The 19,475-nt window shown below is 34.2% G+C and overlaps 1 protein-coding gene across 5 annotated transcripts in view; it reads left to right on the plus strand.

Annotated features, from left to right (window-relative positions):
- Positions 1 to 19,475, plus strand: part of NC2alpha (negative cofactor 2 alpha) — a 49,273-nt gene that overhangs the window by 6,848 nt on the left and 22,950 nt on the right. For 2 of the 5 annotated variants that reach the window (XM_085816021.1, XM_085816025.1), the window contains exon 2: positions 1,551 to 1,630. The exons of 2 other annotated variants lie outside the window; for them this stretch is intronic. In XM_085816021.1, the coding sequence (XP_085672147.1) occupies positions 1,565 to 1,630 (66 nt within the window). In that variant the 5' untranslated portion in view covers positions 1,551 to 1,564. Of the gene's footprint in view, positions 1 to 1,550; positions 1,631 to 9,123; positions 9,255 to 19,475 lie in introns of all 5 variants that reach the window. One more of the 5 variants, XM_085816024.1, reaches the window with a different exon arrangement.

The following is a 19,475-nucleotide window of genomic DNA, read 5'->3' on the forward strand; positions in this document are numbered from 1 at the left end:
TACATGTAATGATGTTCTGTGATTCATCCACCTTTATGAGTAAGCCCTGCCAGAAAAACAAAAAGATATTATAAAGGCCATTGTTATGGAACCTATGATTTTCCTGAATTTGATTCCCTTTGTCAGATAGATCTTATTGATTTCCAGTCTCAGCGAGATAGAGAATGCAAATTTATTATGGTGTGTCAAGATCATCTCGCAAAATTTGAGATTCTACTACAAACTAATGGATATATTCTCCTTCCTTGTGGCACCATCTATATTACAGTTTGATAGTGGTGTAAATAACAGCTGCAAAAACAAAAGTTAAGGACACTTTTTTAATTCGCTCAAATAAACTACAAGTTCTCCAGATGAACGAATACGATAATATTAAAAATTAGCAACTATTTATTCAGTTTAATGTAGTTTAAAATTAGCATTGCTAACAAAAAACACCAAGTAAGTATAGCACTACATTCTGTCAACATTAGAATTCAACAGCCAGTAATGCCATTTCACAACAGAGAAAAGTAAAACAAAAACATAAGTTGAAAAATCATTGGTGATGTAGTAGTTAAATTTAAATACTGATACTAATTATTTTACAATCTGTAACACATCTGTAATCTTGCAAAGTGAAATTTACACATTGAACTTTGCAATTCAAATTTAGAGCAAGTAGAATTTTCAAATTTGTGAATGTAAAACTTAAATCATAATCAGTTACACATGTTAAATAAAAAAACAAAGTTCACAAATCTATTCAGCAAGGCATTATTATTGTTCTTCCTGATCTATTTTTGAGAGGGTGCTTCACTTCGGTAGTATAAGTGAACGGAGAAGTCAAGAATATCTCCACCAGATACATCACTTTTTCTAGAAGCCATCAAGACATTACTATTCATTTTCGCCAACAATTCTAATGGACAAAGTTTTGAAAAGGATGTATCATCTCACTTCTGGAGTTTTTACTCTCATAACATTGTCTTTTCCAGGATATATCTCTAAAATTATTCCGAGAGGCCAATAGTGTATCGGACATGATTTTGCCCAATTAGAATAGCATCACCAATGTTTAAAAAATCATTTCTTCTTACTAGCTTCTGGACTAAAAGAGCAAGGTACTCATTTCTAAATCTTTAAGATTTTTGTGTAACATCTTCACATACTTTGTGTGTTTTATCAAGGAAGATTGGCCACACTGCCCAGATCTGGAGTTTCATTGTTGCTGCCTCCATGAATAAATATTCTGGATGTCAGGGGTACCAGTTCATTTGGATCATTTTGTATCATCATCTGACTCACAGTCACTCAGGATCGTGCTGAGTTCTTTGTAATTTTCAGAGGATTTTCCTTCATTAAATTCTTTGCCCATGATTTTAAAAAGCCGCCAAATACATTCAAGTGATTTCTTTTTGTTGACTTAAGAGCTTCTTAATACACTCGTGCATTATAGGTTCAATAAGCATATTTAAGAGTTCTCCGATGAATCTTATATTGCCTAGTTTGCCTGTATCTCATTTTCTTTTCTTCATCATACTCTAATTTCAGCTCTTTCTTCTTTTCAGGATCTACAGATCCAATGGCTTTAATTCTTTCCCCCTTAAGCTCATCAGTTCTATCTTGCTCAAACTCTTTCTGGTGCTTGGTAAGTAACAGCTTCTGGAAATTTACCTGTAATCCAGGTTGTCCAGCGGAAAGCACTTTGATCTGTGCCAATTGTTTGCACATATTAACAAAAGGATCAAGTTTAGTTCATCAATTGCTTTTTCAAAAACTAAATCAATTACTCCTTTTAGCATTTCTTCTGTATTTATACTTAAGGTTTTCATTTGCCGACAGGTGTTTCAAACTTTTGAGGGGTCAGTTTGATGATTAACAGCAGTGTAAAGAGATGGATATTAGTATACACCGCCTCTTGTATATGTAGGCATAAATGGATCAGTGTACATTCAGATAGGAAGAGACACTGTTACAGCTCTGTCTACTTCAGCTAGTTTTTGAATATGAGCTTTGTCTTTTATCACATGTGGATTCAACAGGTTATTAGGTTTATATAATGACATAGATTGGGACTGCAAATGAAGCTGAAAATCCTTGTCATACTGTTTCTTTCCTTCCATATTTAGAGGGCTCTGTTGATCTTCTTTAAAATTTTATTTCAAAATTATTTTCCTTTTTGCATCTTGAGATATATTTTCCTTATCCTTGCCTTCTGCACAAATTTTGTATTGAATATCTGTGGTCACAAAAAAAATCTTGGTCATAAAATGGGATCATGGTTTAAAAAAGTTTTAAGAAGCTCTGGGATAAAATATCGAAGCATATTTATCAGTAGTCACTCCCAGTGTCTCTAATACTCTAAGGTACAATTCAAGTGTATCATACAGAGATGCCATTGAGATTTGTTCATATTTCTGAACCAAAATTATTAGTTTTAGCAACTGTCTAACATAAACCTCCACCAAAAGTTTATCTCATCAAGACAGAGTTTTGCTTTGGCAAAGTTGGCTTCTGCTGTTGGGAAGCTTTCTATAATTTCTTCTGCTCAGGATTCACATACAGTAGCTTGAACAAGGTACTGAAATTTAATTTCAGGTGCAATTTCTTCATCATTATGAATTTGTTGGAATTGACTCCAGAAGGGTAGCCAATCCTTAGCGTTACCACCAAACTGCCTAAACTAATTTTGGTATATTAAATTTCTTTTTAGACGTGGTGAGAGTAACAGAGTTGTAAGACTCACCTTGTTGATGGTGCTTTTGCATGAATTTGTGCCAATGCCAGTTTTATCTTTTTCCTGTTTTTCATATTCTGTTTGTTTTCATCGCTCTTCTTTTTTGTCTTCTTTCACTAACAGTTGTTACCAAAATATCTGTAACAAGCTGTGGATATTCCAAATGCAGTTGAAGTAATGTCACATAATTTTCTTCGCCGACATACAACAGGTCTTCTTTCTTAAATCCTTTTACTGCTTGAAACATTGTTTTGAATCAGAAATAAATTCCTGTCATTTGATGCCAGTAAAATATAAGTAATAGCATCAAAAAATAGAAGTTAATTAATCCCTTTTAATTCATTCAAATGAATTATTACAAGTTCTCCAGATGAATGAATATGAAAATATTAAAAATTAACAACTATCTATTTAGTTGAATGTAGCTTAAAATTAGCATTGCTAACAAAAAAACACGAAGTAAGTATAACACTACATTCTGTCAACATTAGAATCCAACAACCCACATTGCCATTCCACAACAAAAAAATATAAAATAAAAACATAAGTTGAAAAATATAGGTAAAGTATAGTAGTTAAATGTAAATACTGATACTAATTATTTTACAATCTGTAACATACTCCCATCTTGCAAAGTGAAATTTACAAATAGTTTTGTTTCATTGAGAAGCTATATACAGTCAAAAGTCGTTAATCCGGACTCGTCGGGACTTCGGCGATTCCGGATTATAGATCATCAGTTTAAATCTGGTAAGATGGCATGCGGAAATTATAAAATTAAAAATATGAAACCGTAATTTATGAAATAAAGAACAATTATGATCTAAAGGGTATCAAAATTTACAAAAAAAAAGCTTAATATTTATTTGTTTACTTTATTAAACATTTCTTTCAATGTAAGTTGTTTTAAGTTGCTTCATTTTTTATGTGATAATACATTCTCTTTAATTCTATAAACAGACATAATTTCTTGTTCAGTTACAAAGTTCCGCTGTTCAAGTCCTATAATTGCTGTGTCTACCGACTAATTTGTCAATCGAAATTTTTTCGTTTTCAATAACCTCTGTCACTTTTGACTGTATATATTCGCTATCGGAAGTCAATTATAATGACGAAGAATTTGATTTAAATCATATCAAAGACAGAGTAATTCGAGATGAAATACTACATTTAGTAAGGAATTATGAGCCAAATAAAATAAAAACATCTGCCCTGAAGATAAGGATAGTGCTGACAGATCAACTTCCAATTCATTGCGCTCCCCGGTGTTAAAGATAAACAAAGTTTAGATAAACAAAGGATATGCCTTTATCCATTTGTTGCAGCAATTCCACTTTTTGTTTAATGAACTTTGAAACATACTTTCGCTTTGTAGATCCTTTACATATTAATAAATATATATCAGAAATTCTATTTGACATAATCGAAATTTCAAGCTTACTTTTATAAAATTGCTCTAACAGTCTGCAAAAAATAATAAGCCGGATCCAATTCGAAGATTAAGGAACAACGCAATCTGCAACATTAACTGAAATAGATAATTAGATCATTTTAGCTTAGCTTATACCGTCCGTTATACATTAAACGCGCACTTGTAAACGTATATTGCGCACGTGCACAAGCATATTCACAGCCGTAAATGTTTTACGCGCATGCGTCAACGCAGAAAGTTTGTAGCTTTGAGGTCCGGATTATGGGTGTCCGAATTAACGACTTTTGACTGTATATGTTTTGGAGCAGTAACAATTTTTATTTCCCTTTTTTTTCTCCCCCCCCCCCTGGCATAACTTTTCCATTTTTTCGCAGTATTCTTTATTCTTGCCCGGCATGTCTCCTAGATTTATGTATTCTTTGGGCATATTTTACTTTATTTTCTTTTGCTGAGTCAAAGTTTTGGCTATATGAAACATCATCCTCATGTCATATAGATTCTAACAGTAAAATCTTCTTTTTGTAGTCTTCTTTAAACAGGTGTTTTATTAGTAAAATTATTCTCATCATCCACTTCTAAAACTCTTCTTTTGTGTATATGCACAGGCTTTATTTCTGTGGGATTATCTCTACATATAATAAAAGAAAGAGTCTGTCTGTCTGTCTTTTGTTCGCGCTGCGCGTAACCCAATAGACCCATCTAGAGAAGAGCCAGTGCACCTCGAAGCGATTTTTCGAAATTCGAATTTTTTTTATTTTATGTTTTGTGACAAAATCGCGTCATTTTGAGACATAATGGGCTATAGAAAAGTGAGATTTTACTCTACACACTCCATTTTCACATCGTCATGAAACGTAGGTACTTAGCTATTTTACGAACTTAAAATAAATTTCGTGTTTCAATAAATCGATTAAATACGAATTTATTTAACAAAGGGAGCTTAACACCTTTTCAATGGGATTTTTTTCTAAAAAAGTTTACTTTTAAAAATGTACAGTTTATTTTTCTTTGATTTTTGGACACGTTAAACTTTTATCCTTGCGACTGCTTTTACAAAAAGAATTTTGAAAAAATGATAATATTTTGTATTTTAAAAATTTTTTTTAAATGAAGCTTCCGAGTACACTTCTCACATCTTTAAAAATATGATTTTGGCAACAATTTTCCTTTCTTATCGTTGTTGATGAATTTTTGATGAAATCGCATCATTTTGAATAGTTTCATTCTTTTAGAAATATTGGTTTGGCAACAATTTTTCGTTGTATTTCTTATATCGCTGTTTTTAAGAGATTGGCATATTTCACTTTATAAATACGTCAAAAGATCGTAACACTTTATAAAATGTTTGCTTTAAATCATCCTATGTCTGAAACGAAGCTCAAAGACTTTGCTTTACAAATTAAATGGCTGCGATGTGATTACTGACACATTTTCTCGGAAGATTACCTAAAGTATCATAACATTTCAAAATTTCAGAAAAAGAATCATTCAAACTATCGAGTAAGAAACTGTTTAAAAAATTTTAATTTTATTGTAGAATTTTTACATAATATTGTTGTATAACGTAATTATGGTGGTGGTTAAGAAGAGGGATATAAATTATGCTTTAACAAATGTTTAATGCACATCTCATACAATCAGTTTGTTAAAAATTCAAGATGTATACAGTCAAAAGTCTTTAATCCGGACTCGTCTGGACTTCAGCGATTCCGGATTATCGATTTTTCTGGATTATAGATCATCAGTTTAAATCTGGTAAAATGGCATGCAGAAATTATAAAATTAAAAATATGAAACCATAATTTATAAAATAATGAGCAATTATGATCTAAAGGGTATCAAAATTTACAAAAAAAGAAGCTTAATATTTATTTGTTTACTTTATTAAACATTTCTTTCAACGTGCGCATGCGTAAAGCATATTTTACGCATAGCCGAAATTAGAAAATTGCAACCAGAAGACTATTTGAGTTGTATTCGTGATATTTATAATGACGAGGAATCTGATTTAAATCATATCAAAGACGGAGTACATCGAGATTAAATACTACATTTAGTAAGGAATTATAAGCCGAATAAAATAAAAACTTCTGCCCTGAAGATAACGATAGTGCTGACAGGTCAACTTCCAGTTCTTTGCGCGGCCCCCCCCTTCCCCCCCGCGGCGCAGAGCAGCGTGAAATTGATAAACTGATTTCAGAACGGTTAGATAAACAAAAGATATGCCTTTATCCATTTTTTTGTAGAAATTCGTTTTTTTGTTTGATGGACATCGAAACATACTTTCGTTATCTAGATCCTTTATGAGCTCCAGCATCGGAAATTCTATTTGACATAATCGAAAGTTCAAGCTTACTTTTATAAAATTGCTCTTACAGTCTTCAAAAAATAATAAGCGGATCCAATTCGAAGATTAAGGAACAACGCAATCATCAACATTAACTGAAATAGATAATTTTAGCTTATACCGTCCGTTATACATTAAACGCGCATGCGGAAACGTATTCTGCGCATACACAGTCGTAAATGTCTTGTGCGCACGTGTAAAATGCGCATGCGTCACTGCAGCGCATGCGCAGAGAGATTTTAGCTTTGAGGTCCGGATTATAGGTCATTCCGGATTATGGGTGTCCGAGTTAATGACTTTTGACTGTATATGTTTTTCGTTGCGTGAATGAAGTTCAGGTTTTTGTGGGTGCCTGGGTAAGAAACCCTCATCCCAGTCGAATAGTGGATCTGTTTCCGAATGTTGTCGATCGTGCAGTTGAAGAAGAAAAGATGTGATAAGCATAGGTAGAAGAGTTGAAGAATGGCATGGGTTTCTTTTTCATTCCGAAAATTTTCTTTCGATTTTTTTTTTTTTTTTTTTTTTGTGGAGGAGTATTGAGATGCAAGTCGATTCTGAGAAGTAGAGTAGGCAATGGGAACGATACTGTAGGATAATACTATCGGAGAGTTACAATCAGAGAAGCATGCAGGCAGCAGTGGCGGCGGGTGGAGATTGAAAAAATTGAAGTCAGGAAAGCATCGAATTTGGCCAAGAGAAGAGCGTTGATTGGGGTGCGATAGTCATGTGTGCTAGGAAAAAGGGGCTAAGGCTCTTTTCAGTCCATACTTATTTTGAGGGAAGGTCGAATAGTAGTGGGGGGAGGGGTTACGAATTGAGGGAAGCCTGCTGGACTTGGACAAATAATTGGATTTTTTTGTAGGCAGTCAGCTAAAAAATTTTTATTTTAAGGGAAATAAAAGTAAAAGGCTTTAGTATTAATTTAAGGAGCATGGGATAACTAGGTTTAAGCAATTAGACATATATAATTCAGTTAATTAAATAACAGTGAGGTTATTTATATAAGGATTTTTTTATTATTATTATTAATTTTTTTTTTATTCTTATTATTATTTTAATCGTGTTCAGGTTAATTGAGCTCTTCTATGATAAGAAATAGAATGTACATTTTATCCATTTGAGTTTCTGCGGATCTAAGGTTATTGAGGTTTTTCTTAAGTAGATTTGTTTATTTTGTAATTTGTTGCCAGCCGAAAATAGATTCAATTTCACGCATGACTTGAAATAATTCAAGAAATCCAGATGTGTTTCGGCTTGGGCTATTGTTGAAATTAATTGAAGCTGGGGGTTTGTTTGATCGAAATTGTTCTATTTTATGGCTGTAAGTGGGGGCTGGTACTTGGTTGGAAGGATAGGTTGAATAGTTTGTGTTTTTGGGTTTAATATTTCCAAGTATAGTTTCCTGGGGCTGTGTGTAGTAGTATTTCGTGGTTTGAGGAATTTTACACATGCTCTATAACAAGCAGGATGAGAATTTTGGCAGTTGGCACAAACTGGATTTTCGATAAAACCTTTATTGGGGCATTCTACAGATCTGTGGTCCCCCGCACATTTAACGTAACGGGGGGATAGAAAGCTATTCTCAGATGAATGATGCCATTTCTGGCAGTTATGACATTGTGGGATGAGGTTCTTATTTACATATTTTTCGATTTGCACAATAAAAAGTAACATGTGAGTGATATTGTAAATTTCTTCAATGTTGGAAGTAGGTAATAATTGAATTTGGAATAGGGGCATAGGCTGCCGAGTTCGGTTTCTGGTCATTTGTGTGATTTTGTGAGTTTTGAATCCTTGCTCAGTAAGAATTTCTTTTATCTCTTCTGTGTCCATGTCTATGGGGAGTCCTCTAATTACAACTTTTTTTTAAGGTAATCTTTTTTTCATTAAGAAATTGTGTCAAAGTGCGATGGTCATCTGGTGTGTTTGGTATAATTTTTAAGAATTCACCGTTAATTCGGCCTAGGAATTTAGCTTGTGATTGTTCTGCGAGTTGTTTCAGATAGGTGTTGTATGTAACGTTTTCTGGTGGCTTCACCATAACGGGGCGAACAGACTTAGATTGGGGAGAGTGGGTGCTTGCAGAGAGGAATTATTGTCTTGGGTAATGGGAGTATTATCAGAATGAGAGGATATGCTAGTATTTGTATTATCCAGTGGACTAAATCTGTTTTTAGTGGTGATGTGGCTAGAAGCATCTTTAAAGTTAGCTGATTTTTTAATTTGCTTAAAGGATCGGTTTGGTTTAACGAAACCGTCGTTTGTTTCACTGCAATTATCAGAATTTTCAGAGGTGTCATGTTGCTTTCTTTTTGTGTTACTATTACTGTCATTAATAACAAAATTATCTAATTTACTTTCTATAGATTTAGCTGTAGGGGTTTCTGAGGGGTACCTAGCACACAAGGACATGAAATATTTGCACTTACCCTTGAGGTGCTCCATTTCAGACTTCATTCTTCGGATATTTTGAAGCATCAGTGGAGTATAGTTATCTGGGTTCGAAACTGCTCGGTTGGCATCCGTTTGTTTCTTAATTGCCTTAATTTGCTCAATTTTAGCTTCTAACTCGTGGATTTGCTTTCGAAGCTTCATACCAACTAATTCCGGTTTTCTATCCATCAGTTCCATTTCCGAAGCGGTCGAGATGTCCATAGTATCTTGTTCTTCGTCACAAGGTATGCTCCAGTAGGAGATATGCTTATCTGGCGGGATGGCGGTGCCGGCAGGTGCAGGATCATGGGCTGAAGCCATAGGTAAGAAAAAGCGACCTTCACCCACGAAGGCTGAAGGCAGAATCATATGTTTTTCTGGAGATACATCAGGGCCGTATGCAAGGAAGGGTTGGAATTTTAACAAAGAGAAAAAAGTTGGAAGAACTTACGTGGCCATACATATTTTTTATCTTATGCATATATATATTTAGAATGATAGTGCATATGTTTCCAGAATCAGTCAAATACTATAATTTAAAGTTCTTGTTTTATTATGAAGGCTTCTTAAATTAAGAGTGGTGTACTTTTATACAGTGCATTTCTAGCATCTTTGTGCCAGCCAATGTGTAGGCAGTCAAAGCAGTAAGAGGCGGATGCCGTTTAAGGCTGTCATTGTCTCTCATTCCTCTTTCAAGCTGTATGGATATTATTTGGCTTTAGCTTGAAGTGAATGCAGATGTGATAAGGTGTTTATTATTGTACTGGGTGGCCATAATTAAACTCGCAGTGTTCTGTAGCGCGATCTATTTGCGAGAATGATGCCACATTTTGTAGGAAGATTAAACAAGACGGGGGGCGAAGGATTTCGCAAAAAAACAAATTAGTTTCAGAAATCACCAGTAGGGGAATACTTGGCGTTGTGTAATAGAAAATAGAGCGTTAACAAATGCAAATTAATACGGAATAAAATTACCATTTATTATGCACATTTTCTGATTTAGTTCAAGTGCAACATGGCAACACTTTTAAATAAGCGTAAAATCTACATAAACACCGATAAAGTCTCATGATCTGCAATATCACGTACGCTGAGCAGAAGAGGAAGTTCTTTATTCAAATTTCACGTTACATCCATTCACACAGTGCCAGCTGCTTGGGTTTTAAAAGGCAATGTGTAACGTTTCGAATCAATTGGATTGAAAGTTTATGTGCAATGTCTCCTTCTTTAGTCGAGCGTCCCTTACTGGTCAAATTCTTTTACCTCAACCAGTGCAACGCGTCAACCGCTCTTCGTGCTTTTAGAACGCACAAAAAAATGCGTAAAGGTAACGGTCCTGTGTCAGTTAATAGGCTAAAAGCAATGGTTGCGCCGTTTGAGAAAACAGGTTCCCTGAAGGTTCAGCAGGCAGAGGACGAAAACCTGTACCACAGGATACATTCGAAGCAGTTGCCATGTCGACAGAGGACCAGACAATATTGTTGCCACCTCTAGCAGTCGTGGAGTAGCTCGGAATATGGATATGCCGTACAGTACGGTATGGAAAATCTTACAAAAGATTATCAACTTCTATCCGTACAAGATCAGCCGTGTACATGAGTTACTGTACCCCGACCATGATAAGCGACTGACTTTTGCTCTCACCTTTCTTGCCAGAATGGAGGTGGATGATGCTTAGCCGTGGAAAATCTTATGGGGAGATGAGGCCCACTTTTACCTGAATGGAACTGTGAATACCCAGAACTGCCGAATTTGGGATGACAAACCACCACGTGCAGTCACAGCAATTCCCTTACATTCACCAAAGGTAACTGCTTGGTATGGGTTAACAGCGGACTTTATCATAGGTCAATTCTTCTATGAGAACATTACCCCGACAGGACCGGAAACCTGTTCTGTTATCGGAGAGAAATATCGCCACATGTTGAACAGCTTTGTCATTCTGGCACTTCAGCAAAGACAATGTCTGGGGGAAGTCATTTTCATGCAAGATGGAGCCCCTCCACATGTTGCTGTATGGGTGCAACAGATGCCACAACAGAAAGAGTCATTAGCCGCTACTTTCCAACTGCAGGGCTACCTCGTTCGCCTGATCTTACCCCGTGCGACTTCTGGCTATGGGGTTACTTTAAGTCCAAGGTCTAACAAGGAGTGGTCCAGGACCTGGCTATGTGAAGGATAACATATCACGGACTGTACGGAAGATTCCTGCAGACATGTTACTTTCTGCTGTTGTGCGTACTGTGCACAGAACGCAATATGTGGTCCACAACAACAGCAGCCACATTGAACCTCATTTGAATGCAAAATAAAAGGTAATTTCCGTATTGATTTGCATTTGTTAACACTCTTCTATTACACAGCGCCAAATATTCCCCTAGTGGTGACTTTTGGAACTAATTTGCTTTTTCGTGGAGTCCTTCGTCCCCCGTCTTGTTTAATCCTACAAAATGTGGCGTCGTTCTCGCAAATAGACTGCGCTACAGAACACTGTGAGCACTGTCAGTTTAATTATGGTCACCCGGTATGTGCAATGCAGTGTCAGAAGTTAAAACTTAAATAAAATATTTTTGTGTATGTCACTTATGTAAAAACAGGTTCTTGTAGAGAATTCAGAGAAATGTATCGTGTATTCATAGAAAAATTCTCTGACATTGCGGTTTCTCATAGGAATACTGTTAAAAATCTTGTTAAATTAAAGAAAACTGGGTCATTCAGCAGTAGAACTTATAAAGGGAAGGAGAGTTTTAACAGAAGAAAAAATTGTTAAAATTGGAGAATCATTACAGTGTACACCATGAAATTTCTACGTCATGTCTTAAAGGAAACTGGTGTCTCAAAAGCCTCGGCCTACAGGTTGTACGTAGTCCAAGACCTAAGCCCGTGAGCTGATGTTAAGTCATGTGAATTTCTGCACTTGTGTTCTATATTGCTAATGGTACTGTTGATTCCCATTTAATTTTTTCAGATGAAATTTTCTTAATTTACATAGTTATGTGGGTTCACAAAACTATAGGCATTGGAGTGCAGAAAATACCCGACTAATTCATGAGATTCCCTTACAAAAAATTGGTGTATAATGTGCTGTAACTGCAAGCCAACTAATAGGGCCCATATTTTTTCACGACACTGTAAATTCAGAGAGATATTGTACAGAAATACTTGCATCATTTTTAGAACAACTGTCTGATATTGAGAGACTATGCATACTTTCAAAAAGATTATGTCACACCTTACATTACCAATAATCCTTTGCATGATGTAAAATAGATATTTGACAATTGAATCATTTCTAAAGGTTTATGGCCCCCAGTTCAGTTCCCATATGTGTGTGTGACTACTTTTTGTGGGGAACCCTAAATAGAGTATATTAAAACAACCCTCACACTATTAATGAATTCAAAGACAACATTTCAACAGAAATTTAAAACATTTTGGAAAAATGGCTTTTGCGTGTGAATGCTAATTTTATGAAAAGATGCCAGAAATGCGTGCAGGCAAATGGACAGAACCGTGACACTTAACCGGCACTATTTAGCCGACACAGAGTGTTAGCCACCAGGACATTTAACTGTCAAGACATTTAGTCAACAGGACATTCAGCAGACTACGTTTAGCTAACAGGTATCCAATAGTTATTTAAACTTACTATCAGTTACAAAATTTCTCGACTTTAATATTTAAGTCATTTTTTTATCAGTAAAATTCATTTTTCAATTCTTAAAAATCCCATATGTGCTTTTAATTCTTGTATAGTTTGGTATATTCTTGTATAGTTTTAGCATAGTTTGGTATATATCGTGCTGTTTGGTGTATATTGGATAAATTGAAAAAGCGTTGAAATTTCTCGTCAGGGAATATGAATTAATTTTTTAAAGGAAAAATGAATTTATTTTAGCTAGGTACTACAGTCACTTAGTTACATTTTAATGTGGGATCTGCAAAAATTCTTCGTAAAGCTTCTTCATTTAATCAACTGGGTTTCTTTGAACCCTTTCACATCATTAATCATTTTTCTTGTTTACTTAATGATATTAATTTTCCAATCATGCTCTTCCTAATGCTTTCAAATTTGTAGGAAATTAAAAGCGGGATTCTGTAACATTTTATTGAGCACCCCTCTCGCTTAAAATACTTACTTAGGTTAATATTTATAACACTAAACTGTTGCATAATGTTTAATTTAACAGTAAAATATTCTTTAAGGTTTTGTTTTATTCAGAACTGAATGCATTTCCGTAAAAACTACATTTTTCGCTCTTCATATATCGAAAACGTTGCTAACATGCAACTCCACTCTTATTTTCTAACCACGCCTGCTAACTGATTTGGATCATGTTGTGGTTGCGTGGATGCATTTTGAGTATTATTTACCGGAATTGGATGGTGCATATTTTAGTACACTCTAAAAATATACATAGAATTTCTCTTTTCCTAATTATTTGTATATAATATTATGTTCTCTGTTTTGAAAGTCGCGATGTATAATTTTCAATATAACATGTTACATTAATGTTTTTATAAAATTTGATTTTTCTTAATATCTGTTAAAAATTTATTTATTTTCTTTATCATTATTTCTTTTTCTTGGTTTTGGTTTAGCTGCATGATAATGGAAAAATTGTTGGTGGGAAAAATTGCTGAATACCTAAGGGCATTTTCATGGGGATCCCTTTCCTTGATTCCCTAAGCGCCTGTATAACAGGGTGTGGCAGCATTCATAGCATAATTTGGCTTGCGTAGCACAATGACATACTGCATGAATGCGCGCCAGCTCGTGCTTCATTCATGTACTAATGAGCTGCCATTTCGAGTGCGACATTGATATGGATCGTTGGAGTGCACAGCATCGTGTCTTTGCTGTTGAAAGTTATTTCAAGAATAACTACTCTGTTATTGCTACCCAGTGTCTATTTCAACATTTCAATTTGGAACGTTATGGGAAAGTTCCAGGTGGACAGACCATTGCAACAGACGTTTCCAGGTAGAGTAATTTCCAGTTTTGGTGACATTTCCTGGCCACCTCGCTAACCTGATCTTTCATGTGCCGGCTTTGGGGGCACCTGAAGCAAGACATTTTCCGAACACATTGTGCCACCATTCCTGAGTTTAAGGATCGCATCCGAACTGCCATCGGCAATGTCGTAGGAAATACGTTACGCCGAGTTATGGCAAGCTTCCAACGCCGCCTAGATGAATTTGTTATGCAGAGGGGGCATCATATTCAAAAAGTAATCCACGCAATGAACAATGACTTGCACATTAGCAAATAGCATACCTTTAACTATTGATTGACATAAGAGGCAATAAGTAAATTACAGTTACTGCCTTATGGTGTGCTTTTAATATCCTACTATAAACGCTGCCGCACACTATATATATTGCATAATGGTTAACCCAGCCTTGTGTGCATTTATGTATATTCAAACTAGATGTAATGATTTACCACACATAACACGTTTTATAAAGTATTTGCTTAAAATAACAATAAAAACTGCTGCTAGTTTAACATTCAAATGAAATAGCCAATCACATACGTTATTTATATCATCTTTTAAACTCCACCCAATAGTGGTGTCATTTCTTTTCCAATATTTTCGTTTTTCGTTTCTCAATCTATGGTTCTTTTAGATTTCCAAAAAAGATTTCAAAAGTAAATTTCAAACTAACGATGTATACCATAGTATAGCTGAAAATATGAGATTCTGGAAACTATGCAGGGCAGTCTTAGACTCTTTAATCTACCAAACTATTACAGGAAGCGACTTTGCCTGTTTTTGAAAAAAAGCTCGAAGGCACATGACGTATAAAATTCCAGACATGGGAAAATCTTTGAAGAGGAAGCTGGAGAAGGTGGGGCCACAAACCAAGTAGGGCAGAGCAAAGCGAGACATCGTGAAAAGTCACCATAAAATGGTGCCATCTGTTGATGCTAGATTTAATTAGATCATACATAAGGAGATGTGAAATTAAACATCAGTGTCATCTAGAAGTTCAACTAAGTACAGTGCAAGCTTAAGTTTTTCCTCTGCAGTCTTCTTTTTCTTGAATTGCTGTAATCTGTTGACAACACCTTTAATTTTGCCAAAGTCCATTTCTGAGAGTTCAGAAGAATCATTTAGCATAATAGTCACAAGAGCATCGACTTTCTGTGATGAAACAGCTTTGTTATAGTCCTTGGGTGGCGAAGGAACTTTCCGTTCAGCAGTACAAAATTTACAAATTTTAGGATAAAATTCACAACCTTTAAATAAGGCCACGTGATTTTTTCCACATCGGATACAAGTTTGCTTTATCATTTATATCAGGTGTAGGTCAGGTGACCCTGCTCACACTTGAGGCATCTTGGCATGTTATTACAGAATAACTGCCCATGATCTTATCATCTGATATCTGAAACACATCATGGTGTTTAGATTGCTCTTATATCTATGAAACTTAACCCAGAGAACAAGTAGAGTTTTCTTCTTATAAATGATCCTACCTTTGTTGTTGCTCTTGAAAAAAGCGAAGAAAACCAGGAGTTTAACATCAATACTGTCAACTTTCCTGGTGAACTGCGATACACTGATAACAGGAAACCTATTCTTGTTTAATTCCGCCTTGATGTCATCTGCAGGCGTATCATCTGGCAAACCATGAATCACTAATTTAAGTGGAGTATCTTTCTTCGGTCAGAATGTGCTAAACTGCACTTCATATTTCATCAGAACAGCAAGTGCTCCATGTCTATAATGCGAAAAGTTGAAAATTAAGGTTATTTTATCTTTAATCAGAACTCCTACATAATTCTTTACATCGCTTTTGGCAAAAAAACCTCTTAGATTGCTGCATTTCAGCTCCGGTCTTGGGCAAAAAATCGGAGGAGTTTTTTATTCTTGGGTTCAGTCTCGGGCTCCAGAGCGGGCGTGAGATTTTTATCATCCTTTTCAACAGCACAGTCCATAGGCTCGGTGGCGAAGCCTGTTGGGCCAGAGCCCTAACCCAGATTGATAATATACGATGCCTAATGTGTAAATAGCATTCTGATGGTGAAAACAGAATTTCAGAAAAAAAAAAAAAAAAAAAATGAGTAATTCCAGTGTGTCACTCTACTTCCTGACAGGGAAAGGAAATTTCATTAGTGGGAGGAGCGAAACGACTTTGAGCAAAGTAGTAATGAAATGTGAATATATTGAATATGAAAGCATTGGGAAGAGCGAAACTCATTCTCAGCTTAATGTCAGCAAAATTCCATGTCTGCTAAGTGCCCATGTTGGCTAAATATCCTGTCGGCTAAGTGTTTTTGTCAACTAAATGTTCATGTCGGTTAAATGTTCTGTCCGTATCGGCTAAGTGTCTACGACCGCAAATGGACACCATTTCGAACAGCTTCTGTAATAGAGGTGAGTACTCATTACATCTTTGAAATAAATAAAATGACGTGCATGATATTATTAATCAAAGTTTACGAAAATTTAATACACATGTTGGCTGCCTGGCTCAAAGATGTTTGAAACACTCTATAATTAGAATGTTAGTGTTCATATGCAAGACTTAAGGAGTGAAGATGCAATCATGTTGACACTTTACTGCCAAGACACAATTCATAGCAAAGAAATAAATGTTTTAAATTTGAAAAAATAGCCTTAAAAAACTGTGTGAAAAAATAGGTTTAATTTAGAATAGAAGATAATATTACTGTATGCATTTATAATGTTTAAAAAATTAATTTGTATTTATTAATTTTAAAATAATTGATAAAATACAGAGTTGCAGGTTTTCCCCCTGTGTATTCATCATTAAATCTTGAAGGGAAAACCTATGGTATTAATTATCTTTTCTTTATCTGCATACTGAGAGGATTTTATTACTCTTTCTAAGATAACCATAAAAACAGCTTTTCAAAGTTAGGCCATAAAGAGAAAAAAAAAATTTAGTTTGACATAGTTTTGAATATATATATCAATTTTTTTTCTGAAGCTGAAAAAAGGGGAACTTATGTTCAAGTGCCCGTTAAACTGATAGTTTTATTCAAAGTTTAATCTAATCTAAGACTGCTTTTTTGACCTATTATAATTTTACATTGGTGATTTGATATAATATTAGATATTTTAAAAATAATTATCTATCTTATACTCACATTTATACACATACATTGCATTTAAATAAATACATGATCATTGTCTTAAGTTTAACAGAACAACTTTGCTCACAATAAAGAGAATTATTTAATCTTTCAAAAAAGGGATGACGGAGGAAGATCATTTTATGCAAAATTAAGTTGACGTTTTATATGATTATAAATTACCTAAAATGCTGAGCTAGCTTTATTTTTTTACAAATTATCAATGCATTCTTGTTTATTTTTGCAGTTAGGGCATTCAGCAATATTTACATCATCATTCGTGAGTTCTGTTTTAAAATCTATGGTATCCAATTTATTATTCCTAGCATCATTTTCGTAATCGGCCTCAAAGTGAATTTTAAGTTCTTTTAGTCTTCAATCAAAAGCACTCTGCATTATTCTTTTTTTGGTAATGTATTTGATTTTAACAGCTTCTTTTGCAGCAATCCAAGCAAGTGATATCACTGTATAGAAAATGTATGCTGCAATTTTTTCTTGCGTTCTTCACATTAATAAAATCCTGTCTTCGACAAATGTATCCTTTTTTCCCCCCCCCCCCATCCAAAGCAAATTGTTCTTAAGAAAAATATAAAATACAATATCTTATCTTTCTCACTTCTATGAATTTTATAGCACTTTGCTACAACACAAGAAGATATGTTACATAAACGATACTTTACAATAGTGGTCTCAAACTTACATTGCACACGGGCCAATGCATAATTTGAAAGTAGCTGATGAACAGCAATTCCAAAAAGAAATTTGTTAATTAAATTGACAACTTTTTACTAGATGTTTGTAAAAACATACAAATAAAAATAATGCAAAGTACCAAATTTGTACTTGTATTTTGCCTGAAATCTAAAAAGTGCTGTCTGCATGAAATTTCTGTTGGTTACGATTTGGGGTACTTTTCCGTTTTGCTGGCACAGATCTCGCTAAGCAGACTTTATTGGCTACAACACACAGTATACACATAAAAAAATGTTAACAAATGTTAGTTATAAGAATTTTTTTATTTTGAAGGCATAAACATTTTAATATCTTTTAAAATTTTGTAAAAAGACATTAATTTAAGAATTTACTATGCTTTCATGGTACAACATGAATCACCGTTTCATACCACGTGATCCCAAGTGATCTCATCTCACGTAAACTACGCTACAAAAATTTATATCTCTCAATAATTATCTACATTAATTTCAAGTTAAATCTTAATTTGGAGTAAATGCAAGAATTATTTCAATTTGTACGAATACCTTACTTAGAAATTATGTAAAACCGCAGTGCTTTACTTCGCTAGTGCATTCTCATTAGAATTGATGAATTTAACCCTTGACTTTGCTTTTTCTATATTTTTGCCTTCAGATGAGCGGTGTGATTGCATCCTAATTGACTTAAATTACCGCGAATGGCCTTAGGGCATAAAATTGAACTATCTGGTAAAAATTCTATGTAATTGTATGCCAGTATTGAAAGAAACAATCAATCTGATAAGAATTGGCTGCTACTTGTTTTGAAAATGAGGCGTAAAAGGTTACCAGTGAGAATATTCCATTTGGCATCGGTTGTACCATTTTTGGCGACTTTATCGCTTGTGCTGGCAAAATGGAAAAGTACTCGATTTGGAATTCAAACAGACTGCTAAATATTAAAATTTTCATATTGCCATTTATTCAGTTAATTGTAATATATTGAAATACCAAGTACCATACCTTTAATTTAAATTAACAAGAAATATACGAAAGCTTCCCAAGAGGCACAGAATTTGAGAATAAATGATGACAGCCTATTCTCTTTGTTTTATTTATTAGATTTTTCTGTGATGAAAAAAAAAAAAATGTATGTAAATTAGTGTAAGCATCTTTGTTTTTTACTACACCAACTCATGGCATTTCGATTTTCCAGAAATTTGTAATCTTGGAGGGAAATTTACTAAAAAGTGTCATCACAAATTGTAAATATTCAATAGCAGCCTAGTTCTTTTCGTAAACTTATTAATTTTCAATTACAAAAAAACTTTTCTCCTGTAAATGTACTCAAAACAAAGTGAATATTTTTATTGCAAAAATTCTATAACTTAAGATATTTATCTTTTGACAAGTGCTAATAAAAGTTAATCAAATTTTTATCTTAAAATCTTTGAACAAGATTTATATCACAGTATAAATTAATTAGCTCTGTTTGTAGATTTTTCAAAGAGTTATGTTCATTTTTATTAATGAAAATAACATAAAACTGGACTTCAATCCATTAAAATCTTAAACACTTTCTTCAAGTTCTTGTCATAATAATGCTAATTAATTTACGGGAAATGTATTCCCCAGCAGCAAAAATTAATTTTGAGGGCTGCTAGTTTTACTTTGATATTGCTTTACCAAAAAAACAAAATAAGCGATTAAAATCAATTTGGAATGTCCACATTACTGGAGTATCA

This window comes from Stegodyphus dumicola, chromosome 4 (genome assembly GCF_044657685.1).
Source record: "Stegodyphus dumicola isolate Sdum_Otavi_A_Nest chromosome 4, ASM4465768v1".
Taxonomy (NCBI): domain Eukaryota; kingdom Metazoa; phylum Arthropoda; class Arachnida; order Araneae; family Eresidae; genus Stegodyphus; species Stegodyphus dumicola.